Below are 25,832 nucleotides of genomic sequence, written 5' to 3' on the forward strand. Positions count from 1 at the left end.
AACTCTGCTTCAAAGTCACTCATCCTCCACTCCAGCCTGTCCCCAGCTCTGGGGCATCATCCCCAAGGCAGGGTGACAGGAGAGCCACAGCTCGGAGCAGGGCACATTGTCTGAGCTGGTGGGACCCCATCAAGCCCGGATCCTCCCGTCTGCTCTGTGTGGGGCCTTTTGAAGGCCCACAGGGTCACCCAAGTGTTATTTTCAGATGAGGCCATGTGGTTTGTGGGTAGTTTGGTGCCAACACCATGCGCTGCTGGTCTTCCCCTCTTGCTGTGGTACTGTCCCCTGATGGCACATCTGCTGCTGGCTCTGTCCTGGGGCAAGGACCGGTCATGGGGCACCGGTGCTGGCTTGGGCACCTCTAAACCCCCATACTGCTCTGCTTGGGGCTCTCAATGAGTTCTGAGGACACTGTGCTGCACTGACTCCCCAGCAGCACTGTGCCAAGAGCATCATTTACCCAGGGAGCCCGTTTTGGAAGGATCTCATGGTACAGCACAATGTAGGAGCAGGGTGATCCGTCACCTGCAGCAAAGTGGGGTGTCACATGGCAGCAGCCATTGACGGTGGAGCTCCTGGCGCACACGGCACAGCACGGACCTGAGTGCCGTCACTGTCACCGTCAACACGCGGAGGAGCTGGCAAATGCCAGCCCCCTTGGGAGCACCGGGAGAGCGGAGCTGTCGGGTCTGTATTTAGAGAACTGATTGCCAGAAATCACAGGATGGCTGTGTGGGGTGGGGGCAGAGAATTAGATTCAGTCTCTAATTAAAGGTTTGCTCTTCATTTGAATTTCAGATGTCAGCTTTAATTTTAGAAACTTCTGCAGGCAGCAGCGCAACCTGCCCACCTGCCTGTGGCTGAGCCCGGGGCCGGCGGACAGATGCCACTGTGGGCCGGGTCGATGCCCATCGCAGAGCCTCGTTAGCTGGCTGTAACAAAGGCTGTGACATGCATCCCTGGCATGGTGCTGGGGCAGCCCCGGGCCAGGACAGTGACTTTGCCAGTGGTGCAGCAGGGACAGTACTCACGTATTCGGTGTCAGCCTTGGAATCGTAGTACTCGATGTCTTCCTCCTGCAGAGAAAAGGGATAGCCGAGTCAGTGCCGGGCAAGGACAGGGATGGCAGAGAGGTCCCCATCGCCGCCTTCCATGTCCCTCACTCACCCACTCAGCACCTCTGCCATGCTGCTGGTAGCCGCACATTGCTGGGGACTGAACCCTGTCCACCCCATGCTGTCCCTGGGACACAGCCAGGAGCCCACATCCCCTCATCCACTCTCCAAGGACCTGCCATTGCCTGGCGTTCTTCCCTCCGCTCATGCTGCTACCAAACTGCAGCAGCGCAGGGCCCCGCTTGACCTACACTGCGGCCACCAGCCCTGTGACAGTGCCACTGGCATGACTGCGGTCTCTGCACTGCCACGGTCTCTGCACGTCCCCGTGCCCAGGACGCTTCAGTCCCGCTGCATCGGGAGATGCAGGACAGGCGGGCATGGGCAGAGTGGCAGGCAGAAGCCCTGCAGCTGGCAGAGCTCCCATCCCTGCACACAGAAACAGGTCCTCACTTCCACGGAGAAATGCATGTCATTAATTTAGGGTATTTAGAGACTATTTAGGCAGAAAGGTCTGCTCAGATTCCTCTTCCCTGCGCGTCAGGAAGCAGGCAGCTGATGAAACTCCTAAAGAGGCAATTTGGAGAGCAGCAATGCTGTCACAACAGTGTTCCGTGTGCCATCAGAAGGGGTAATTAAAGGGCACTTGGAGACTCTGCTCTGCGCGCAGGGACGCAAGCGCGATGCAGACGCACCAGCAGCCATCGCAGCACTAACATGTCTGTCACTCAATCAGCCGTCAGCAGCCACCACACAGACCAGCCTTCCCCCCGCACGCACCGGCAGTGCTTTGGGATGATTACTGCTGTCATTGTTTAACAAGGAAAGCGATCTGGGCGCAGAACAGAAACCCAACCAAAACCTTAACAGCGCTCACTGCATCCCTGTCCTCCCTGCTTCTGCTCTGCTGCTGCCTCTGCGGCACTCGGCTCGGCCACTGGCTCGTGCCGGGGCTGGTGGCACCATGACACCCAGACCAGCCTGGCCACGGCTTGTGCTGGTGGCACCATGACACCCAGACCAGCCTGGCCATGGGCTTGTGCCAGGGAAAGGGACCAGCAGGTCGGAGCGGCTCGCCAGGCAGCCAGCACCACCCGCTCTGCTGCCCTGGCAGCACCAGGAGCTGGCAGTCACCAACCCCTCACTGGCATTGTCCTTGAGCCACAATCCTGCTCCCCAGAGCTGTCTGTTGCTGTGGCTGCTCCAGAAGAAGACCACCAAGAGGCGGAAAAGCCTCTGGAGTGTGGATGCTGCTCTCTTGGAGGCACCAGTGGCAGGGGGACAGACTCTGGCAGTCTGTGGGGCTGGTGACCCCTAGGATGAGGATTGTGAAGAGCCGTTTCAGCATCCTCCTGGGCAGAGGGACCAGTCCCCACCTTGGGCTCTGTGACCTGAATCACAGTGATAAGGCAGCACCAAGAGGGGGAAGTGAACAAAACAAAGACATGGCATCTTCCAATTTTTGCTATTAAAAAGCCTAGCCATTAAGGGAATGTACTTATTAATTATCTGTCATTTGTTGTGAAATGCTGAGGGGTTTACAACAACAAGAAAAGGAAAAGAAAAGAATTAATTTCTCTTCAGATGCCCTCCTCGCACCGCTCCTGGCCCCGCACTTGCCCCTGCCCCTTGCTGGCGCTGCGTCTCCCTGGGTCCCTGGCCATCTGCACCTCCTAATTAAAGGAACCCCCGGGAGACCCGTAACACGAATGAGCTAATTTCATGTTTAATGATCTTTAATCAGAAGTGAGTGTGACTAACAACAGCCATCCAGAAGGTGCTTTGTTATTCATTTTATCTTCCATCCGCTCCTCCAAAAACCTCAAATCCCCTCCAACACGTGGCAGCCCCACTCCTGCAGTGGGGAGGAGGATGGCGATGTGATGCTGGTCTCCTGGTCCTGTTTTCACAATTTCCAGTGCTCCCACGGCACAGCATGGCAGGGTACAGGAAGCAGACCTCCTAGAAGGACGTCGCTCCCACTGGTGTCCCTAGGGATCACAGAGCCCTTCCCATGCACTTTTTCAAGCCTTGATGACCCCAGGAGCAGCCGGGTGAGATCCTGGCCACTCTCATGCCACCGCTGAGGTTTGCACATGAGATGGCACATGTAGGACAGTCAGTGTCACCATGGCCCTGGCCCTGTGAGGCTGACCCAATGCCAAGCTCTGCTCTCTTCATAACCAGCCTGTGGATGCGGGGGGCAATCATGGCATGTGAGGGAGCCCACGGGAGCTGGCAGGGCATCTATGTCCCTGAACTGCGGAGCTGGTGGGAATTTATTCCAGGAAGGAGGGACAGAGCCCTCGGAGACCCTCCAGGGAGATACCAGGGGTCTTCTGCGAGGCAACAAGGGGCCCTACAATTTCCTTTCCCTGATATTTGTTTTTTAAGCCATGCTTGCCTTCTTGACGTAATCCTCTATTCCTTCTCCTCCAGTCCATGTTAAACGCAGCACCCTGCCTGTGTAAATAGCGCTGATATTGCTAGAGCCTTTCAGAATAAATACCAATAAAGAAAACAAGGAGGTGAAGATGTCAAGGGATTTCAGGGCAAAACACTGCCCTGTCTCTTGCAGACGAGCTGCAGAAAGCACTCACCAGTTCACGCTGAAGGGGAGGAGGATGCTGGGTGCTGCTCCTTGATGACCTGTCAACTACTGCCCGTTTTTTCGTGCAGTAATTGCCAAATGGCACCTGTGCAATGGTACTACCAGCACCGTGCCACTGGTGGGTAAGCACAGGGTTATTTCAGTCTCCTGAACCCTCAGTGCAAGTTATGGTGAAATGACTCTGGAGTTCAGTGCAATCGCAGCCCAATCTGCAAATGCCACTGAAGCCATTGCCTGGGCTTCTCCAGCAAAGCCACTAAGCAACTCCCATGCCTGCACCAAACCCTTACAGTTCAGTGTCACCGGGCAGCCCACAGCCACGGCTTGACCCAGGTGGCACATCCTGGATGGGGCTCCAGGGATGCCAAGTGCCAGAGTCTCCCCAGAGACCCTGTGTCCTGCTTATCCTCCTTGAGCCCTCCCTACCAGCCTTGTGCTCCACTCTTTTGCTGAATCTACACCAAAATGACAAGCAAAAAGCTAATGAAGGAAACCCAGACTGTACACTTCTGGAGAGCTGAGAGCTGGAGCCTTGCCAACAACTCAGGGGAAGACTCTGTTTTGGCACAGGCAGACTGGGGTTGAACCAAAACCCAGGACAAGGACGGTCATGGGGGGCTCAGGTCGGTGATGAGAGACACCCCTCCCTGCTACAGCATTCGCACAGGTCTCTTTTTCACCTAAAACAATTACGGCAACTAAAAATAACCCTGGAAAGGTCAGTGCTCTGCTATCTCACCATAGCCTGGTGATGTCAGGGCAGAGGGGCCCTGGACCAAACCTCCAAGTCAGCAGTATAATGACATGTTGACCAAACCATGACACATGCAGCTGCCACCACCCTGAAACAGCCTCAGGAGGGGCTGCCAGGGGCAGATAAGCTCCTTGCTCTGGCCCATCAGATAGGATACGTAGCTGGCAAGGACACGGCAGAGGGGCCATGGCTCGCTCTGCCCCTATAGCTGTTCAATAGGGTCATTCGAGTTGGCTAACGCTTCTCCTGTGGATCTGTTGTCCTCCCCAGGGTCACTCACTGTCATCTTGTAAGGGTCACCCTGCCAATCGCATGCCTTGGGGATGCTGCAGCTCCTCAGGGTGATTTTGCAGGCAGCTCCTGCAGCGCTGCATTGATTTTGGTCCATCGCAGCCCTCCAGCTGTGGCTTTCATTTCTTTGAGTGGCACAGGTGATCTCTGCCACCAGGAAATCTCTTTCAAGATTTAACTGGCTCTGGAAGAGCCAAATCCCATGGCAGTTTGCCTTCCAGGCAGTTGGGAGGAAGTCAGAGGGTGGTGGGGAAGACAAACTGGATCCCAAGCTGGCATCTGCCCATCTGCCAGCTGCTGGATGGGGCTGGATGCAGGGCCAGCATCCCAGCCCTTGGCACCCCGAAGTGAGGATGAGCCAGGTGAGAGGGATCTGCATCTGGGCAATTCAGCAGGTGGGGACAGCAACAGGAGCTGGCGTGCCCGTGCAGCACCGGTGGCTCAGCTCACCCACAGGTCTTTCCTCTGCCATCAGCACTTAAAACAGGCAGTGAATATTTAGGGAGTTATCCACATTCCTAAACCATTAAGCACACAGAAATAGCAACAGATTTTGCTTATAGTTGCACCATCTGTATGGAAGATACCCTGCAGTTCCCGCAGATCCTATGGCGCTTGCAGCACCCACAGCCTCGCGTCTGTGCTAAGGCCAAGTGGCAGCAGGGGACAAACATGGGGACACAGCGTGTTCCCACGGCAGCATTGCCCCTGCCAAGCCCACGGGAGGAGCAGGATGGGATGCACTGATGGCCATGCCTGGGGATGGATCTGTGCTGGCTAGTTTGCTCCAGCTGGCAATTGAGGCTGGAGTTCTCAGCCAGGTGAGGGCTCAGCCTAAGGTCTCCCAGTCCTGCCAGAAGCACAGCAGCCTTCTCAGCTGTGTGACAAGGCAAAGAAAGTGTTTCTGCAACAGCTACCATGGGGCGGTGCACGGGCCACAGCCAGGAACAGCCTCCCAAAGGAACCAGATGAATTCCTGGGAGAAATTCCTCCCTGCAATCACAGCCACGCCAGGCTCTGGCCATCATAAGAAACACAGGCAGTGGCTGGTAGGGGCTGCACCCTTTATTTCCACAGCGCTAGAGCTGTCCTTGTCCATATGCATCATGATGAATCCTTTGCCAGTTCCTAGAAAGAGGAAAATATCCATGATTGGCCCAACTCATCATGGGTTGTCAGATGAACCCAGGATGAACCTGGTGGGGACCATGCCTCTCCTGCTGCCCTCGCCACGCGAGGCCCCTTGCATCCCATCCAGCCACAGAGACTGAACACGTTAGCCAGGACAGGTGGGAACAGCCATCATAATCTGCCTTGGCATCTTTTTTTTAAAAAGCAATTTCCTCCCTCTGCCTCTCTGACAGAGCTGGGGAAATATTTAAGTGACCCATCAACATTTTTTTCATCTCCCCAGTAAGATGTTTTATCTGATGACGCCTCTCTGACTATTCTTCTTTACAAGCATCTCCCATCTGTTCCTGCTCCTTTGAGCCTGCCTTGAATGAGACGCAGCTGCCTCTCCCCTCAGCTGCACCCAGGCACCACGGGGACACCAGCACCCACCCAGAGCCAGAGGGTGGCAGGGACCCCCTGCCCTGCTGTTGACGGATGGGATGGGGTGGGATGGGATGGGATGGGATGGGATGGGATGGGATGGGATGGCAGCACTGGGAGGAAAGCTGGCAGCCCCTGCACCAAACCACTACACCCCTTGGACCACCACGGGTGGCCTGGCCATCTTGCAGAGTGGAGGTGAGGGGAGCCCTCTCGAACCCCATCCTTAGTTTTTAAGAGGGAACCGCACCAACATGGGGTTTTTGTGAATGATTTTTGTGTTCTGTGTTGCGGCCAGAATGGCGCTGCAGCAAGGTTGGTGCTTTAACACAGTAATTCTCCAAGCGTAATGAAAGCTGACATTATATCAAACACAATAAAGACTCTCAGTTGATGGAGATCATTCCTGAACACACAAACCCATTAAACTGAAAAAAAAAAATATCAATTCTACACACTCGCCAGCCAAAAGAAAATGTGATTTGTTATCTAAAAGGGGGTTATAAACACAGCTTCAATGCACTTTCTGTGCTGTAATGAAAACTGGGTTTGAAATGGCAAGATGACTGCAAATTAGAGTATTTGATTTTATTTTCTAACTTTTTAGGTAAACCTTCTACAAGGGCAAGTGCAAGGTTACGGCGACAATCTTTCTGTTCTTGGCCGATAAGTAGGATCTGTAATTAAAGGAGGAGAAAAATGAAAGGGGGATAAGGAGCTGGTGTTCGTCCTTCTACCGTCACTTTGAACACAAAGCCCTGCCTGCATCGCCACAGCAAACCCACAGGAATAGCCACCGCTGCCCACACGTGACGTGCCCGGCCACCGCGGACATGCACTGGGCACAGTGCGGTGATGCCGGATGGAGCAGCCGGTGGCATCACCATGCGCCTGGAGGGATGTGGCACCCAGGGCTGTGCAGGGTGGGGGGGCACTCAGCACTGCCGCCACCTCCCCCCGCTTTATTCCTCACCTTTCTCAGGCAGCCGGGAGTGAAATCTCTGTTATTCCTCCTGTCCTTCCCCATTTAGCAAACAGTGATCCTTTTTCCCCCAGAGTTTCGTTTCTAATGGAGCTTGAAATTATCTGGGCTTTGTTGTTCGCTTGTGTGCTTGCAGGCAGGGGTTATGGATGGGGGCAGCGGTGTGGGGCTGCTCGTGCTCCCTCTGCCACCTTCATGCACATCTCTGCACCCCAAAACAATCTGTGCTGTGCCCAGCAGTTAAACCCTATTCCCAGCAGTTCTTACATCCACAAATCAATGTATCAATCAATTTTTTCCTTCACAGGGAGAAAAGGCATGCTGGACTCTGACCCTTCAAACATCCATCTCCAGCATCCGAAAGGTGGGGAGAGGTGGGAGGCAGTGGGGCAGCAGGCAGAGGAAGGGGGGAGTTTCCCAGTATAGCGATGGAAAATGCAGTGAGGAAGAAGAACTGTGAGAAAAACAACAGTAATAAACATTTTATGAAGCAGAAAATGGCTTATAAAGAAGTCAACTTTTAAAGGCAATTTATATAATCCTGCCAAGCACACATAAATGGGGGAATGGCTCTCCGCAGCGTTAGAGTGTCCCTTTAAAGGGACAAGAAGTTCTGTCTGCCCCAGCAGACCAACACACAGTGATGATGATGCCCTGGGACTTGTTTCATGGCTGGTGGCACAGACCTGAGCCTTTGACAGCGTCTCTCCGGTCACACAGCTGCTGCTCCTGTGTGCTGTGGGGGTGTGGGACACCTGAGCCCCAACCAGTGGTGCTGGGATGGGGCTGAAGGTCTGGAAAAGCACCCAGGGCACTGGAGAATCCTGGAGGGAAGTGGAGTGTGCAGGTGGAGAGGAGCTGGGAGAACGGGGTGGCGGCTGGGATGCCCCATGGGCAGCACGGCAGCTTGTCAGTGAGGACGGATACAAAGGATGGCAGCAAAAACCTCAATGTGACCTTCCAGTGTTTTCATAGGTACATTCTGTAGGTTTGTTGCCTGAGCAGGGTGGCAAACAGAGGATGGAAAGCTGGTAAATAGCATAATGGTGTGGGCTGCAGCCCTGGCACCTTCATCTGCTGCTGGGGACGGTCTGCACAGGGGGCTCAGCACTGCTGCCATAGCTGGGGAACATGGCTGGGGACATTTAGAGCCGTGGACAGCCCTGATGTGCCTCGAGGGACAGATCCCTGTGGCTCTGCATGAAGCAGAGCCAGGCTGTCTCAGCTGCAGCACCCAGAGCCCTGCAGACCCCGGATACGAGCCCGAGACCAGAAGCTTCTTACTGGGAAAACTGGTTGGCCATGCCACTGCAAACTGGGAGCTTTTTGTGGTCTCTTATCACACCAGTGCTGGGTGATCCCAGTGTCCTGTGGTGGGAGCCCATCCCACGGCACTGGGATGCAGCTCTCTCCTTTCCAGGCCTCCACCAGCCTTTGCCAGTGGGTGGATGCACATACCCAGAGACCCTCGCTGTGCGGGGGGAGAAGTACACGGCCTCTCTCCACTCCAAATTATGTAGGGGGACACATCAGCCCTGTACTGCAGCCTGCTCTGCTGTGCCCCTGTCCCTACCCACTGTGTCACTCTGAGCTGCCACCCAGCCCTGGGGTGACACGAGACAGAGAGACAATGTGAGGGGTGCACTGGTGCCATGGCATGGGCGACCACGGGGCAAGTTGCGCCAGGGGAGGTTTAGACTGGAATTAGGAAAAATTTCTTCCTAGAAAGAGCTGTCAGGCATTGGAACAGGGTGCCCAGGGAAGTGGTGGAGTCACCATCCCTGGAGGGGTTTAAAAGATGGAGATATAGGTCCTTGGGGACACGGGCTAGTGCCAGTGTTGGGTTAATGGTTGGACTCAATGATCTTGAGGGACTCTTCCAACGAAAATGATTCTATGATTCTATGATTGCTTTCGGCCAAGGAAAGTGCTCCGGCCTGCAGGAGAGCTCTGGGGACACAAGGGGACATGGCCCCAGCTTGGCCTGGCTGGGACATGTGGCGGCCTGAGGGTGGGCAAGGACATGGAGTAAGGACACAGCAGGACAGTACGGGGAGCAGTTTGGGAAGGACGAAGCACTTTGCAAAGACCCTGAAGCAGGATGCTGAACTCAGCGCCTTTGGAAAGGCCAGCACAGCTGGTGCACGGCTGGGAAAGGTGAAAAAAAACGGAGAAAAAAGAAACTTTCCCCATAGAGATGGATCATAAGCAATTGTTGGCAGCAGCCTCCCAGCTGCTCGGGCTCCTGCTCCTGCTTCATTTTCCTCTGGACTTCCATAGCAACCCATCTGCAGTGAGGTTTAACGGTGCTGCCATTAGCACTAATGCAGTGCAAACACACAGCATCTGCCGGCGCCTTCGCATGGAAACACAAAAATAACTGCGCTCGGTGCAATCTATCATTGACTCCAGCATGGGGTTAAGGTGCGACACGCCGGGAGAGGAGGGGAGAGCTGTGGCCAGAGAGAACGAGCCACTCGCTGGGAAGTGAGGAGAGGAGGAGTTGGGGATGCTGCACCACCCCCATCCGTGCCCGCTACCCGTGCCAGCAACCAGCAACATGCTGGGAGCAGCAGCAGAGCCAGTGTCACTGATGCTGTACGCAGGTCTGACCGTGCCCTGCTGGTTCACAGACAAAGGATGGCAAAGGTGGTTCAAACAACCCTAGCAACAAGAGCCATTTATGCAGCCCCTCGGTCCCTCTGCCCCACCTGGTAACCAGTGCTGAGGCAGGCAGCGCTGAGGCAGGCAGGGCTGAGGCGGGCTGGGCTGAGGCGGGCTGGGCTGAGGTGGGCTGGGCTGAGGCAGGCAGGGCTGAGGCAGGCAGGGCTGAGGCAGGCTGGGCTGAGGAGGGCACTGCTGAGGCAAACTGGGCTGAGGCAGGCTGGGCTGAGGCAGGCTGGGCTGAGGCAGGCAGGGCTGAGGCGGGCAGGGCTGAGGAGGGCAGTGCTTAGGCAGGCTGGGCTGAGGCAGGCAGGGCTGAGGCAGGCTGGGCTAAGGCAGGCTGGGCTGAGGCGGGCTGGGCTGAGGCTGGCTGGGCTGAGGCGGGCAGGGCTGAGGTGGGCAGGGCTGAGGCTGGCTGGGCTGAGGCTGGCTGGGCTGAGGCGGGCAGGGCTGAGGAGGGCAGTGCTTAGGCAGGCTGGGCTGAGGCGGGCAGGGCTGAGGTGGGCAGGGCTGAGGCTGGCTGGGCTGAGGCTGGCTGGGCTGAGGCGGGCAGGGCTGAGGTGGGCAGGGCTGAGGCTGGCTGGGCTGAGGCTGGCTGGGCTGAGGCGGGCTGGGCTGAGGCAGGCAGGGCTGAGGCAGGCAGGGCTGAGGTGGGCAGGGCTGAGGTGGGCTGGGCTGAGGCAGGCAGTGCTGAGGCGGGCTGGGCTGAGGCAGGCTGGGCTGAGGCAGGCTGGGCTGAGGCAGGCAGCGCTGAGGCGGACTGGGCTGAGGCGGGCAGGGCTGAGGTGGGCAGGGCTGAGGCAGACTGGGCTGAGGCAGACTGGGCTGAGGCAGGCAGGACTGAGGCAGGCTGGGCTGAGGCAGGCAGGGCTGAGGCAGGCAGTGCTGAGGTGAACTGGCCTGAGGCAGACTGGGCTGAGGCAGACTGGGCTGAGGCAGGCAGGACTGAGGCAGGCTGGGCTGAGGCGGGCTGGGCTGAGGCAGACTGGGCTGAGGCAGACTGGGCTGTCTGCTGGAGGGAGAAAATGTCCAGTACTCCAGGTGTTCTGCACAGAGCTGGGCCAGTCCATCAAGTGTCCCAGCCGGGTCTGCGCTGTCCTGATAAAGCTGTGGCGAGCTCTGTGGTGACGCATGGCTGCACATTGTTTCTGGCTGACTCGCTCCTAATTACCTTGATTAAGTGGTTGCAAACAGTGCTATTAAAAATATTTTTTCTACGAAAGTGGATTTCTGAAAGGTTTGTGCCATGAATGGCAAAACGAGCCAAGAGTCTCCCAGTGCTACAGCCTTTCTCAGTGTGTTTTGTATCCCAACTGTCATCCCCTCGCAGGGGAAGGCAGCTGGGTCTGGGTGAAGGGGGAGCTCTTTGGGGCTGTGGAGGGGCTCTGCAGCAGGGGATGAGCAGAAGCTAGGGGACCACTGCAAAACACAGGGATTTTGCTGCATCTCTGCCCACCCTGCCTATGCCATGGCCATGGGGCATCCACTTTGGATGTCAGCCCAGGGCAGGGTGCATGGGGCCACCACGATGTCCCCAGGGTGTCTGTGGCCAAGCTTTGTGTTCTACCTGGGCATCCGACACCTTGGGGCTCATGATCCAGAGGACACATGATCTGGCCAGCACTAGGGATGGAGGTGAGAACCTGTGGTGATGCCCATTGCCCAGTCGGTGCTGCAGCCCTGAGCCTGCAGCAAAGGGTGTCCTGGCAGCCGGGACTGCCCCTGGGGGCTGGTGAAGAGGAGGATCCAGCTTTTGTTGTGCCCCCCGGGGACATGGTCACTCTGGACTAGCTGTGCAGGCAGTACAAAGGGAGATCTTGCTCCAGGCACTGGCAAGGCACCAGTGATCCCATCACCAAACCTCGTTGCCCTCCAAACCTCCCCTCCGTCAGCCTCCTGGGAAGAGGTGACAGCAGTTTGGCAGCACTCGCATACAGAAATGTCTCGGTGACCGTTGGTGCCGATGACGGCTGTCTGCTGGACGGGAGGGCTCTCAGGGACACCTCATCTCTCCCGAGTGAGGCTGCGTCTACTATGGGAGGCCCCTGTGAGCTCAGCCTCGCTGGTGCCTGTGGCACACAGCTCCCGATGGGATGAGAACCAGCCACAAGCAAACAAAAGCCAAGCAACTCATCACGTTGCCTTCCCTTCTGTTCCTCCTGTCTCCTCCTCTCCACATCAAACCCTGGTGGTCATTGCCAATGGCAGGAGGGTCTGCAAGAGGGGATGTGGCTCCAGGTCTTCCCTTCTTTTCCTCCCTGAGCGGATTGCAGTCACAGAAATACCCCCCAAAACACACCAGCAAGATCTGGGAGTGGGGCTGAGCCCAACCTGTCCCCTCAGTGACTGCAGGGGGTTCCCTGGGGCCAGGCTAGATCCAGCCTGATGCAGAGGAAGGTGCTGGGTGGCTCAGGAGTATTTTTTATTGTAGACTCGGTTTGCACTGGAAGGAAAACAATCTTTCCTTCCTTTTGTATTATTGTTATAATTTGAGAGCATTTCCAGGCAGAATCCTTCAGGCTCCCGCTGAGCGCTATCACTGCCAGAATTACAAAGTCAAATGCAATCATTAAACTCGCATCTTCACTCTCCCAGCCCAGATTGCTCCTTCCCACAGCAGCAGCCCCCACCACAGCTGCTGGCAGGTGCCACGGACAAGCTGGATCACCCCACACAAGACCCCTGTCAGCACCAAACCCACCAGCTGCCAGAGACAGCCAGTGAGTGAGCATCTCCTCGGTCTCCACACCCTCAGCACTGAGCTGCCAGCTTGACCTTCACCTCCTGCATTCTTAGAGCAAGCACTGGAAATGAGCTCAAAATCACTTCATTTGCACTCATTAGCAGTGGCAGGCAGTGGTGCTGGGGCAGCCTGCATGCTGAGCAGTGTGGCACAGCAAGCGGTAGCTCCTGATCGAGCCAAGAACACGGGCAAGGAGGGAAGGATGCAGCGAGGGATGGGAGCAAGGATGGGACGAGGAGCGGATTCCTGTGCCAGGAATCATCCCCAAGGCTGGAGCCTCCATGGAACTCAGCACCAGGAGGGAAGAGGGCGGCAGTGGCCAGGATGCAAAGAGCCTTACCCGGATGTTGTCCTGCCAGTGATGAGCCTTCTGGAACTTCTCCGCCGCATTGGCAAGTCTCTGTAAAGCAAACAGGAGAAGGGAAGTGAGCCGAAGAAAAGTGAGAAGAGCTGGGCATGGCCCACATCCACCCAGGAGTGTGGGTGCTGTCCCAGCACCCTCCCTCCCTCTGTTTTGGGGATCCTCTGGGACCCCAACACCTCTCTGCCACACAGTCAGAGGGCAGGAGGCAGCATGCAGGCAGTGACACCTGGAGAAGGATGTCCCAGGCATGGACAGCCAGTGTTTCTCTGCTTGTTCCCGCCTTTCCCGGAGCAAGCTCTTATCTCCAGAGGAATTGCTGCTCCTCGAGCTCAACCAGGGCTGAGCCATCACAGCCATTACCACAGGAGCTCAGCAGTCTCATTTGTGGAGCAGGGCAAGGGCTAAACCCCAGTCCCTGCACCAACAGGCCACAACTCTCTGCTGGGCAGGGCAGACCCTTCAAAAATGCTTCAAAAACCCCTTCAAAATGCTGCAGCACTGGGGCCCAGAGGTGTATGGCTGCCCACCCAGATTAACCCCTCCACCTGCTCATGCCCTCCTTCATCCCGTCACATGCTCAGGGTCATTGGCTCGGTGGCACAGAGTATGTGTGCAACACCCCAGCACTCCCAGGGAGCTGGCGAGCAGGAGAGGAACAAGCTACAAGAGGCGGCAGCTCTGCCTGCAATTGCTGCCTGCAGCGGGGGCTTCAGGGCTGAGCTGCCCAGCCAGTCTCACCCGAGGCTGGGGCAAACACAACCATCTCCTGCTAAAGCTCATGTGGCTCCAAAGGAGATACAAGTGTCTCCATTCTGATGTCTCTGGAGGCAGCAGGCAGCATGGGCAGGCTGCTGCCTGTACTGGTGCAGCCAGAGGAACGAGGGCTTGCCAGGAGCAGGACGGGGTGATGCTCAGCACCAGGGTGGCTTCACTGGGCTCAGGCTCAGCCAGAACAGCCCGGTCACCACAGAGAGTGCAGCATGGCAGGGCTGGAGGCCCAACAGTCCTGGGGGTACAGGCAGAGGTGGGGAGAAGCTGCAATCTGGTCTTTAATGGAGCCAAAGGGGACAGACAGGGCGGGAGCTCCAGGCTTTCCAATAGGATCTGCTCTGCAGCACTAAGAAAACAAAGCTGAGAGCAAAACAAGTGACCCGGAGTTTTCCCTCTGTCCCTTGACCAGCCCTAGGCCTAGGGGGTGCAGGCAGCTGCGTGCCAAGGCTGTGCACCCCATCAGCACCAAAGCCCAGCTGGAGGTGACATGGCATCCTGAGCCAGCCCATGCAGTCAAGGGCCATCTGGACCTTGGGGTGACGGGCACCTCGTCACTCACAGGGGCACAGGGTTTATCTTCACAGCCCCGTAGCACCTGGCACAGCCCACCTGCTCCCCACCAGCCATCGGCTGTACGAAGCTCCAGGAGAATACACACTGTGGAGGTCTCAGCTCCAGGGTCTGAGTGGCTGATCTGTACCGGTTTAACTAGCCATGAGGCTGACAAGGCTGTTGCAGCCCAGGAAGGCTTCCTGGTGACTCAGCAGGAGACACGTCAAGCAAAGATGTGCCCTTACAGCAGGCACTGTTGCATTGCCTGCTCCATGTTTCCATGTGGGATGGGACATGCTTTGCTCCGTGCTCTGCTCCACACAGGTGATGCCAGCAGCTAAAGCACAGTGAGGGAGGGGAGCCCTGGCCATCTCTAACCCCCCAAATCAGCTGGGAGGAGAAGGAAGGGGTATTGACAACAGGGTGACATCCTGGGCCAAACAACAACCCCAAATCACAGCCTGTGGAGCACCACACAGACACACGTAAGACTCCCAGTGCTATTACAAGCCTGACCTTCCCACTGTGAACCACAAATCACAGAACAAAACAGCACTTCTTTGCTCAGCAGTGACCTGGAACCCTGGTGCAAGCCCATCCGGGTGGCAGTGAAGTCCAGCTACATCCCTGGGAATTTAATTCCCCAGGGTCTGGAGGGTGCCTGGCTATAACAGCACGCACACAAGATGATGATCTCCAAACAGGTGGGCAGGAGCTCTGGCCATAGCCACATGTGCCGCAGCCACCATCCCCGCTGTCACCAGTTTCTCCAGCGCTTCCATCAGCACAAGGGGATGCAAAATGCCTCAGCCCTTCTAAGCAATGCTCGGGGGAAAGGAAGCCCCGCTGCCTGCAGGACAGCAGCACCAGCCCCGGCAGCACCAGCCCTGGCAGTGTGGCAGGTGCAGGGCGATGACGGTGGGTGCTGGGTTACCAGGACCACAGCAAAGCACAGGTACTCAAACACAAGGCAATGAGTGGAAGACATGAATCTGGCCCTCCCCAGCCGGAGAACGCAGCTTGTTCTTATCACATGCGGAGAAACACATATCCATCACTAGATAATTTCAGCATACACTGGTTGAAACTCTTCTGGTTTATCTTTTTTCAGTCTGGACTTAAAAAAAAAAAAAAAGTGCTTGCTTTCAATGGCCAGCATCCAAGAGGAAAGATCAGTTATGAACTGAGCATTCAAGCAAAATAGCGATGGCTCTGGTGGCAGAGTGAAAAGAATAGAAGCCAACATGTAGCCGGAGAGAAAAGCCAAATAACGTTAATTTTCAGGGCAGTTTTGTGGTGGGCTCACCTGCGCAGCCACAGTCCTGCATCTCCAGAGCCACCTAGAAAAGCTGTGGCCCAATTCTGTGCCTCATCCCCCCAAGCTTTTGTGCTCTGTTTATATATTGAGAAGGCTGATTAAAGGCAAGCATTTATTCCGAGTTGCGTTTAAGGCAGCAGTGATGAAATATGCATTTTTCTATACTTGATAAGAGCGTGTTTGTTTATTATGGGCTGGGGTAAGATTTATGGACATCTTTTAACTATTCATCGTCTTGTGTGAAGTGCCTGGAGGGCTGCAAATGGTGCAGTAAGGGACGGCTACACCCAGGAACGACACTTCAATGGAAGATATTTTTCCTCTGGAAAATACCAATTTGTCAAAGTCAATGTTGACATAACTTTGTTTTTTTAAAAAAACATCAATCCAGATGTTCTTGTTTGATAAATAGCATGTTGCAGGGACAGGGAGCCCATGGCAGGTTGCTGTGCCAGCTCCGGGCTGCCGCCGGACACCCACCCTGCTAGAAGTGCTCCCAGAGCCCCCCCAGCTGCTGCTTCTGCAGCATTTTCCTTGCTAAAGGCATTTTGTGCTGTGATTGAGACAGGGACTGGGAGGAAAGAGGGACCAGGCCAGCAGCCAGCCACCCTGCTCTGCGGCAGGGGACCCTCTCCCTGACTCCATCCCTGCTGGGGAACAAGCCTGAAGCGATGCTGTGTTGGAGGGCTCCCATGGGAACAGCCCCGCATCCCAGCCTTGGCTGGTGCTAGAGGGAGCCCCACTCAGCCCCTGCCCAGAGACTGGCTGCTGGTATGAATGGGATGGGTGATCGCTGGATTTGGGACCCTCCAAAACCACTACAGCAAGGACTGGGTCCCTGAGGGGGCTGTTTGGGACAGGTTTGCTCACAAGCAGTGCCTGGAGATATGTGTTAGGGCCAGGAAGGTGTTGCTGCTCCAGCAACCCCTCCCCAGCCACATCTTCCCCCGAAAAAGTGACGGGGATGTGCGGAACCATGCACTGTTGCAGGACATCCCCATTAATGCCAAATGAGTTTATCATGAATAATGTTATCGTGATCAATACAGCTCAAGGATTATTTCTAATCCTTAATAATCGTTAAACCATTATTTTTCAAGTGTTACAGATCAATCAGTCCGTCTCAAGGTGCGCTGCATGCAGGGACTGTAGATGCCCGGGATGCAGGCAGCGTGCCAGGGAGCTGGGCAGGGGTCTCATGCCTGTACACGATAGCCACCAAATTCTCCTGGCGGCTTTGGTCCTGGAGTTGCCAATTGTGGGGTTCCAACAGCAAGAAAAATTAGAGAAATTACCAAAAATAAGGCATGGGTGTGAAATAGCTGCAAATTTCCAGTAGACTCTGGTGCAGGGATTGCCCTGGCCGTGGCACTTTAAGGAGCGCAGTTCTTTCCCCAGAAGTCACTGAGGGCTAAGGACAGGAGATTTAGAGGCTGAAAACACCAAATTGAAACGACTCTGCAGGTCATAAAAGGCCAGCAGGAGATTTGCAAGGGATTGGTGTCTGGAGATCCCGATGGCAGAGTCTGTGAGGGGGAAGGTGCTGCCTGGGCTTTATCGCACCTCGGCCTCTTTTGTATTCCGCACAGCGCTCCTCTCTGCCTCGCTGCTCACCCGGGCAGGTCCGTCAGGAGCTCAGCACACCAACTCGCCCAGGATTATGGAACCTCTGGGATGGCATGGGCTCACGACAGGCAGGCGATAGTGAAAGCGGTACAGCCAGGTGTGCGTCTACCCTCCTGACAGCCTCATGGGAAAAGAGAGGGGGAGATGAGGTGGGTGACCTTTGGTCTGTCTAGAGGATGGCACCTCAAAATGCATGGCTGTTGCTCTTTCCCTGCTTTGCTCCAGGACCTTGTTTCTCAGCCCTGATTGCCCACAGGATCACACACACCCGTCCATCCGTCCTGAGCACAGCTCACCCACACGTGCTCATCCACAGCAGCACCTTTTGGGGGGCAGCTGGACAGACACCCCAAAGCTACTGGGCAGCAGGTGGTGGGAAACACTCTGAGCGCGGGAGCTGGTGCAGGCAGGGACCTCAACCTCCTCTCTGGGCAGAGGGGACAGTCCCTGCTGTGAGCATCCCCACTGCTTGAGAAGCCAGCACACAAAGGGGACTGTCCTTGATGATAGCAACTACCCACCTTCTCACCCCTTCTCCCACATCACATCCACGGCTCTCCTGCCTTGCTCCAACTTTGCACAGCAGCTTTCCATGAGAAACTGGTCCAAAAGTTTGCTTATTCTCTCCTCCCAGCCCCCACAAGGCAGTACGTGTGTCCTGGCTGCTCGTGCCTCAGTCACATCAGTGGGTTTAACTTGGGAGGCAGCAGAGCAGAGACCAGAGCTGAGACGAGGAGGCCAAAGGCCAAGGTTGGATTTATAAAACAGGATTAAAGCAAACACTCTGCAAGACGAGACTGAGCAGCCCTGTGCGACAGCAGCAATGCTGTCCCTGTGTCCCAAGCCTTCCCACAGAAGCAGAGTACCGCACACCTGTGCTGATGATGAGGGATGCTCCTCAGGGGCCTGGGATGGTTTCCCTGGCCTCTCACCACAGCTGGTGAGGAAGGGCCTGGTGATGACCACTACGCAACAGCTGATGTGCCCAGGAGCATTTGTTCTGAGAGGGAGCTGCTTCTGCTAAGCCTTCATTTAACTTCCCTCTGTGCCACTGGTATCACCCTCATCTCAGCGCCTCCTGAACAGCGTGAAGCGTATTAACCTCCCGCACCTGAGCACACAGCTGGGAAGAGAGATCTTTGCTGGAGATTAAACAGCCATGTGTTACTGGGCCAAAGAGATGCACACAGCATCTCATCATCCCAGCTCTCCTCCCAAAGTGAGTAAACACAGGTAAAAAGTTAAGATGAGAAGGTGAAAAACAAACATACACAATGAAGCCAAGGAACCCAAGCCCCAGGCAGGAACACCCCTTGGGAGCTGCTTTTGCAGCTCTTCCTCCTCCACAATGGAGGAATGAGGATGGCATAAGCCCTCTCCTCTGGCACCAACCCCCCTTCCATGGATGGGGCACCACAAAACTGCATCTGTCACTACAGAGCATCTGGAAAGGCAAAAGCCCATTCCATGTGATTCATGCATCTCCATCCCACTCTGCCTGTGTGCATAGGAGCAGAGGGCACCTGCTCACCATACCACAGTCCCACCTCCTGCCACCAGCTCCAGGGTGTTCCCATCTCAGCTCTTCTCTCGTCCCCGGTCACTCCTCTCCTCATTCACCAAACTCATTGTACACCTTCCTAAGCAAAGCCTAATGGCACAGCGCACGCACCATCATAAAAAAATGATCAACCAGTAACAAAAGACAACAACCTCTTTACACACACAGCGGGAATATAAATCTTCAGTAAACACTGTAAAGCAGTGAAGCATCTCATCCTCTAATAATCTCTGAGACAGTTGATCCCAGGGCTCTTATTACCCCCACAGCCGTCATCTGAAATCCAGTCGGCAGTGGGCTCAGCCACGGCTGAGTATTGATCAAGGAAGCAGCTTCAAACACGCTGCAGCGTTTTTCTGCTGGAGCACTAACTTGTTTGTCAAAAACTCCCTTGGCCACATGGAGTGAAAGAGGTGGCCAGAGCCTGTATCTCCTCTTCTGGCACCCGGATACAACTCATTCCCGGGGGAGGATGGAGCTGGAGCTGGCACTGGCTGCTGGTGCTCTCCTGCCCATGGGAGGGCAAATAAAGTCCCAGTGAATACTAGATAGCAGGTAGTAAATCCTTCAAGGGCTTCCAGACCCCAGTGTTGTACCAGCTGGTGCTCGCTGCTGGGGTCTGGGAGGGTGATGAGCAGGGGGACACCTCTGCAAAGCCAGCCCTGCCAGCAGTGAGGGTTAAACCTGGAGCAAAACCAGAGCCAGAGCCATGGCAGACCCCATGTAGGGCAGTGGCATGGCCAGCACCTGCTCCTGAGAGCCTTCTGGTAGATGCTGAAGGTCTGGGGCATGTCAGCAGCACGCAGAGGAGTGATGGGTACAAACCACTCGACAAACGTGGCTCCAATGCTATTTGCTGGCTGCAGATGGGACAGACCTGACCCAGCAGTGTCATGGCTGTCCATCCCAGTCCAAGCCCCCCAGTAACTGCACCACAGCTGCTAACGGGAGGGCTGCCAGCTGCACATACCAGAGCTAAAATCCTGGCAAGCACTGCTGCCCACGGCTCTTGTTATTGTCTGCTTTGGGGACAGCAAATGCCGGGGTCCTGCTGTGTGCTTGGTGGCACTGGCATGGTGTGGATGGGGTGGGCAAGCTGCTGGGCACAAACTCGGCATCCTGGCACAGCGCAGCGGGTCTGCCGGAGCTCTGCCACAGCTGGAAGGGCTTGGGAACTCTCTCCCCTGCAGTTCGCATTTGCTGAGTGATGAGCAGCTCACTTGCTGTGCAATAAGGTTTCAGATGACCAGAAATAATTCAGGTCAAGATGCATTTGTTAGAAGGTCAGGGCTGGGGAAATGCAATGGTGAGAGGTCTGTCAGGCTGGGGACGAGGAGGCAGGGCTGCCCCACGCTCCTGCCCTCTCCTTTTCCCCCCTCCCAGCACTGCGGCTCCCTGGGGATGGGTGGGTGGTGGGCTTGGCAGGCTGGAGGGACATGGCTCCAATAGAGGGATTAGGGAGACAGCACTTTACAGCACAAGGTCCCGGGGCAGCCTCAGCTTCTGCAGTGTCAGAAGGGTCAACAAACATGTTAGTCAGCATCTCAGCCCACTGCTTCAGCCCCATCTCCTCCTCAGATAAACTCCAGTCATTCAATCCAACGGTGCTCCCTAAACTACACTCAAATAATCTGTGGAGCTCCAGCTATGATCATCAAGTAGGGCTTGTCACAGTTCAAAATCCATTACAATAACCACGAGGCATTTCAGCGGCAATTATAAGTGATAGTTTCACTTAAAAATCAATTTTACTTAGAGCTTGGGGGAACATTAAAAAAAAATAAAGGAAAAAATAAAAGGAAGTGATACAGCTTGCCACTTGGGCAGGAGAAGGAGGAATTTGCCCAGCCAGGTCTTAGCAGCCAGAGTCTTCAAATAAAAAAAAAAAAATAAAAAATCCTTCCTTATCCTTATCCTTATCCTGTCTTATTTCAGAGAAATAAGTCCCATGTTAAGATGACAAGAAGCTGAAGGAGCGGCTCCCCCTGCCCTGCCAATGCTCTGAATGGTACCAACAGCAGAATCTCCTGTGAGATGCAGGCCAGGGCACCCCTGGGAACCCAAATCTCAGCTGGCCGCTGTGCCCACGTCCCGGTGAGCGCTCAGCTCAACACTCCTTAGGGATGAGGCCGTTTGTGCCTTTGGAATCCTTCCCTTCAGCTCTTTGCCTTTCATCCAAGCAAAGCCTGTTAGAAAGTTTGCACTAGAAACCACTTACCATCGATTTATTTTAAGGCATCACCTCTTGTTGCACTGTGATGTGCAAGCTTTAAAAAGCACCTCGTTTATTATCTCCTGTCACACAGGAATTTCCATACAGCACATGACGGTGCAGGGAGAGCTCCTCCGTTATTAAGCTTTTATGGCTAGCCATATCTTCAGAGTGCAGAAATCCCATTTGGATGCACCAAAATGTCACCATCCTGTGTCACCAGCAAGCCCCAAGGGAAGCCCCAAAACTTCCTGGCTTGAAACCCTCCAGAGACAGGTGTGGTGTCTCCCTCATGTCCCGAAATGCCACCAGCAACCTTCCTACAGCCTGAGAGGGGTCAGGCACACTGATCACTAACTCGGGCCCCTGCTACCACTACAACAGAAACACAACCAGTGCAATTTATATTGCCAGTTTAAAACACTAAAGAAAAGCAACTGCGATGCAAAAAATCCTGTAAAGGACTTTTTAGTGGTTGCTTTGCTCTAAAAAAAAACAGCGTTGTTGGAAGCAGCTTTGCTCAAACTTTCAGAAAAATGGCAATCAAGCCCCAGCAGTTCCAGGCACCACGGGGAAGTTCCAGGGAGGTGGAAGCTCTGTGGGTCACCAAATTGTTCTGCCCAATGTGACAGCCCATGGCGACCCCAACGCTCACCCCTCTGTCCCTGGCATTTCCACAGAGCAAGGAGAAGCCTCCCAGATGCCACTCCTTCAACTTCTTGTCATCTTAACATGAGACTTGGGCAGGGTGGTTCTTGCTTTGGTTTTGGCCTCCATTCAACTATTTTCTCTTGGTTGAAGCCTAAAGTATAAGTGTCATTTGGCTCTGCATTTTCACAGCACAGCAAGCCCAACTCATGACTCAGCTTCTTTGCTGTAAAAGAAGGAACCAAACAGCAGCAAACAACCACCATGGATGCAAGGGGGTCTTGTGCCCACTCTTGGGCACTTCAACTGCATCTCTCCCTTTTCTGGCTTCCACAGACTCATAACGTTCCTTTAATACCATTTACCCAATGAGCTTCAATACAGACCCACTCCTGACTCAGTTATTTTATTTTCATTTCTTTCTCTTCTCCTCTTGGTCCTTTTGTAAGGAGAGTGCTCTTACCTCCTGGAGCAAACCTGGCCATGTAGCTCCTGCCTGGCAGACGTGGCACCCAGAAAGCGCTGGTGCTAATAAACCCCCTGTAATGAGAGCTCAGCTCCCTTCCTTCGGCAAACATGACTGACTCTCATTCTCACAGCTAATAAGGAGCCACCCAAGGCAAGGAGTGGGACTCAATGCGCATTCACCGCTGTGCCTGTGGCTTGAGCTTCATCTTTATTAATTTCACCCGAGACGTGCCCTCGCTGCAGCCCAGTTCCCCGAGGAGCCTCTCCCTTTCCTGGGGTGCAGGATTTCTGGCTGTGCTGGCCTCCAGCTTGCTCCGGCATGGCTGGAGATGCCACAGCCCTCTCGTGGGGTCTGCATTCATCAGGAGAAATCACTTCCAGCTCAGAAGATGGTGATGCTGGCCTGATCCTGCAGTTCCCTGAGGGGAGCATCACTGCTGGGCAGCCTGCACTGCCCTTCCTCCTGTCCTGCTTCAGGAGCACATTTCAGCATTACTGGTAAATCCAAAATTCAAGGTGATTTTGTCGCTTTTTGTTTTAAAGACCGAGGTGGAGGAGGAGAAGGTGCAGAAGAGCTCCCCTAAGGAAAAAGCCATCAACTGGAACAAGATTTCAACAACTACACGTTTCTTGACCTTTTCCGCAGTCATATCTTTAATGTTTCACGGACGGATTTGATAAAAAAGAAAAAATTAATAAAATAGATTTCATTTTTAAAAAAAGGTCAGGACATGTGTTACAAGGAAAATCTCATTTAGGTCCCTACCCACCGCCTCGTGGACGCTGAGGAGCCCTCCCTGCCTCCCAGCCGGGCGTTCCAGCCCAGGCACCCATCTCCCTGCCTTGATTTTCATCACATTCAGGATTTGAGCCCTTCTGGACTTTCCTTCCCCTACCAGACATGGAGCCATAAGCACTCTGAGATGCTGACAAACACTTGGAAGTCATGAATACCTGGTGAGATGTTGTACATCTAATCTGGAGAAGATGTTTGTCCAGGCTCTAGCACAGCTTTTCCTTCTGCTGTTGCTCAATGTGGGGCCCAAACTCCTCCCAAAATATACAGGTAGATTTTGGGGCTGTTGCAATGTCCAAGTCATGTGCACCACCATGACAACCATCTGCACTCTCTTGCTCACCACGACTGTCATTCTCATGGCTCTTGCACCCACCCCACAGACATCACCCCTCACCTCTGCCTGTGGACATCAAATTAAATCCCATCCGCTCTGTTTGATGTTGGGCTTGTTCAGAGCAAGCACAGCAAAATGAATCTCCCAAGCACAGAGCCAGTTCCTGCTGATCAAGATGTTTTTAAAAAGAAATGATATTTAACAGCAGCTCCTTCCCAGCTGGCCCAGCGGCCTGTTCCCAGAGGCTCAGAAACAAAAGCAGCCCGGACGTCGGCTGCAGACATTTGTATTATTAAGCCCGCTCTGCAATTAGAGCAGACTTCTGTCTAACTTCTGCCTCTTTTCACCATTCCCTGATTTTTTTTTTATTCACTAAGAACAAAATATAATTCATCAAAGTTTGCAAAAAATTATACGAATTACTGCGATAACATCATACTAACTTATTAAGTGGTGACAATGGGGGACAATTACAGTATATAGTCCATTATATAGCACTGCCATCGGGATGAATCAAAGTAAAACACACGGTGAATGGCAAGGAGCTTATTAACGGGAACATTAGTGCACCAGAACATAATACCTGCCATTCAGCTGCAGAGTTATCGCTGCACTGATGGCAACTGGAGAGGAAAGTTGTGGAAAGAGCTGGCAGTTTCCCTGCACAGTTCAAGGCACCAGCCCAGCGCTGGGGATACTGTGGATCAATCCTCAATGCCTGAATGGGGAGAAAGGACAAAATCCCAAGCCTGGACCACCAGCACGCAGTGTCTCTCTTCGATTCTGCTTCTGGAGGGCTCTGAAGTTTTTTGCAACAGCTCAGCCAAGCACAAGCAGACAAGGACTTCCCACAGCTCTCACCAGCACCCGTGGGAGCATCCTATGTGCTCACCAGCAGCCCAGAGTGCATCTCCCGTTAAAAGGAGCCTACAAGAAAAATAGGGACAGCCTTTTTAGCAGGGCCTGTTACAACAGGACAAGGGGTGATGGGTTTAAACTAAAAGAGGGGAGATTCAGACTAGACATGAAGAAGAAATTTTTTTAATTGACGGTGGTGAGACACTTGCCCAGGTTGTCCAGAGAGGTGGTGGATGCCCCATTCCTGGAGACATCCCAGGCCAGGCTGGACAAGGCTCTGAGCAACCTGAGCTGGGTGAAGATGGCCCTGCTCATGGCGGGGGGGTTGGACTAGAGGAGCTTTGAAGGTCCCTTCACACCCAAACTATTCTATGATTCTATGAAAGAGCATAAAACCTGGCCCAGTTCCCATGCTGTCATCTCAGTGACTACACCAGACCGTGCCACACTCTGGCTGACACATCTCCTGCCCAATGCTCGCTCTCAGACATCTGCTCAGTGTTCAGATGTCCCGGTCCCACTCAGGGGCATTGGGTACACCCTGGGCTCCCTTTCACCATTACCTGAGGCTGCCCCTTGCCTGCAGCAGCAGATGAGGTGGGCCATGACACGGCGAGATGAATGAACTAAATTATCTGGGAAGATGCAACTTGTTGGGAAGGGAAGCGCAAGACAAGGCTGCAAGCCTGCTCCCAGAGCACTGCAGCGAAATTCCTAGGTCTGACTCTGTGCAAGGACTAACCCATGGGAAGGGCTGGTTTTACGCTCCTTATCCTAGGCTCTGCAGCCCTCTTGAAGCCAACACACCTGGTTAGAGTTTGGGTGGGTCCTGTCCTTTCCTTCTCTACTGGCCTGAACTTCTTGCCAGTGGTGAAACCCCCTTCTCCTTCACCGGAGCCAGCACTGGGTTCCCTGCTGCTCCAGCAGCTCTGGCTCACTCCTTCTAAGACGTTATTTTTACACTTCTCTTAAAATACAACACTAAGAGAGGCTTCTTGACTATATTAACATTAGGAATCTAATCAGCAATCAGACAGCTCATAATTTTCTGATTAGCTCTGATTATACTCAATCTTTAGGAATGAAAAAAAAAAGAGGAAAGAGAAAGAAGGAAAAATATAAAAATATTCTCTGCTTAGTTTTCCCACCCTGATTCCCTTGATGAGGCACAGAGGCACAGCAGCAGCAGCTCTGCTGTCCTCGGCTAAACAGGACAGTGACACAGTGACCTGTAAGCCAAGGATGCTCAATAACCTGCTGCTATCGCACTGCTGATCTTCAGCCTTCTGGGCTTGGCTGGGATATTGTCCCATAAAGGGGCTGCTCAGGGAAATGAGAAGACATCGAGGGTGCCAGAGCTGCTGACAAACCTGGAGGAGTGTTGTGAGCTCTGCTCCTGAGCCTAACATCTCAGATAACATGCTAAAAATCAGGGTAGAAGGATGCCGTGGAGAAAGGAGACAATGTGTGTGTATTCAACTGGCTCCAGCCTGGAAGGAGGAGCCTCTCCAGGTGAGGAGGAGGAGGCTGAAGAACTCTGTGAAATGAAACCATGACCACACATCGGCTTGGTAGGGGATGACAAATAGCAGCCCAGAGGGAAAGAT

At 54.3% G+C, this 25,832-nt stretch overlaps 2 protein-coding genes across 3 annotated transcripts in view; both read right to left on the minus strand.

The window, feature by feature from the left end:
- CACNA2D2 (calcium voltage-gated channel auxiliary subunit alpha2delta 2) overlaps nucleotides 1-25,832 on the minus strand; it is a 217,923-nt gene that overhangs the window by 32,654 nt on the left and 159,437 nt on the right. For both annotated transcript variants that reach the window (XM_065075143.1, XM_065075144.1), the window contains exons 4-5: nucleotides 13,055-13,114; nucleotides 1,032-1,076 (exon numbers count right to left, since the gene is read on the minus strand). In XM_065075143.1, coding sequence (XP_064931215.1) covers nucleotides 1,032-1,076; nucleotides 13,055-13,114 — 105 coding nt within the window. The remainder of the gene's footprint in view (nucleotides 1-1,031; nucleotides 1,077-13,054; nucleotides 13,115-25,832) is intronic.
- PRR27 (proline rich 27) lies at nucleotides 9,153-11,565 on the minus strand. The gene is made up of 3 exons (XM_065074429.1): nucleotides 11,539-11,565; nucleotides 10,783-10,980; nucleotides 9,153-10,101 (listed from the first exon to the last, which is right to left on the minus strand). The coding sequence occupies exons 1-3, from the start codon at nucleotides 11,563-11,565 to the stop codon at nucleotides 9,895-9,897; spliced, it is 432 nt and encodes a 143-aa protein (XP_064930501.1). The 3' UTR covers nucleotides 9,153-9,894.

This window comes from Columba livia, chromosome 10 (assembly GCF_036013475.1).
Source record: "Columba livia isolate bColLiv1 breed racing homer chromosome 10, bColLiv1.pat.W.v2, whole genome shotgun sequence".
NCBI lineage: Eukaryota > Metazoa > Chordata > Aves > Columbiformes > Columbidae > Columba > Columba livia.

Coding starts and splice junctions, on each gene's coding strand:
- PRR27 (XM_065074429.1), bottom strand. CDS start 11,565: ATGAGCCCCAAGGTGTCGGATGCCCAG. Junction 10,981..11,538: donor CCAAGGTGTCGGATGCCCAG/GTAGAACACAAA, acceptor TCCCTCCAGCAG/ACAGCCCAGTCTGCCTCAGC. Junction 10,102..10,782: donor CCTCAGCCCAGTCTGCCTCA/GCCCAGTCTGCC, acceptor GCCTCAGCCCAG/CCCACCTCAGCCCAGCCCGC.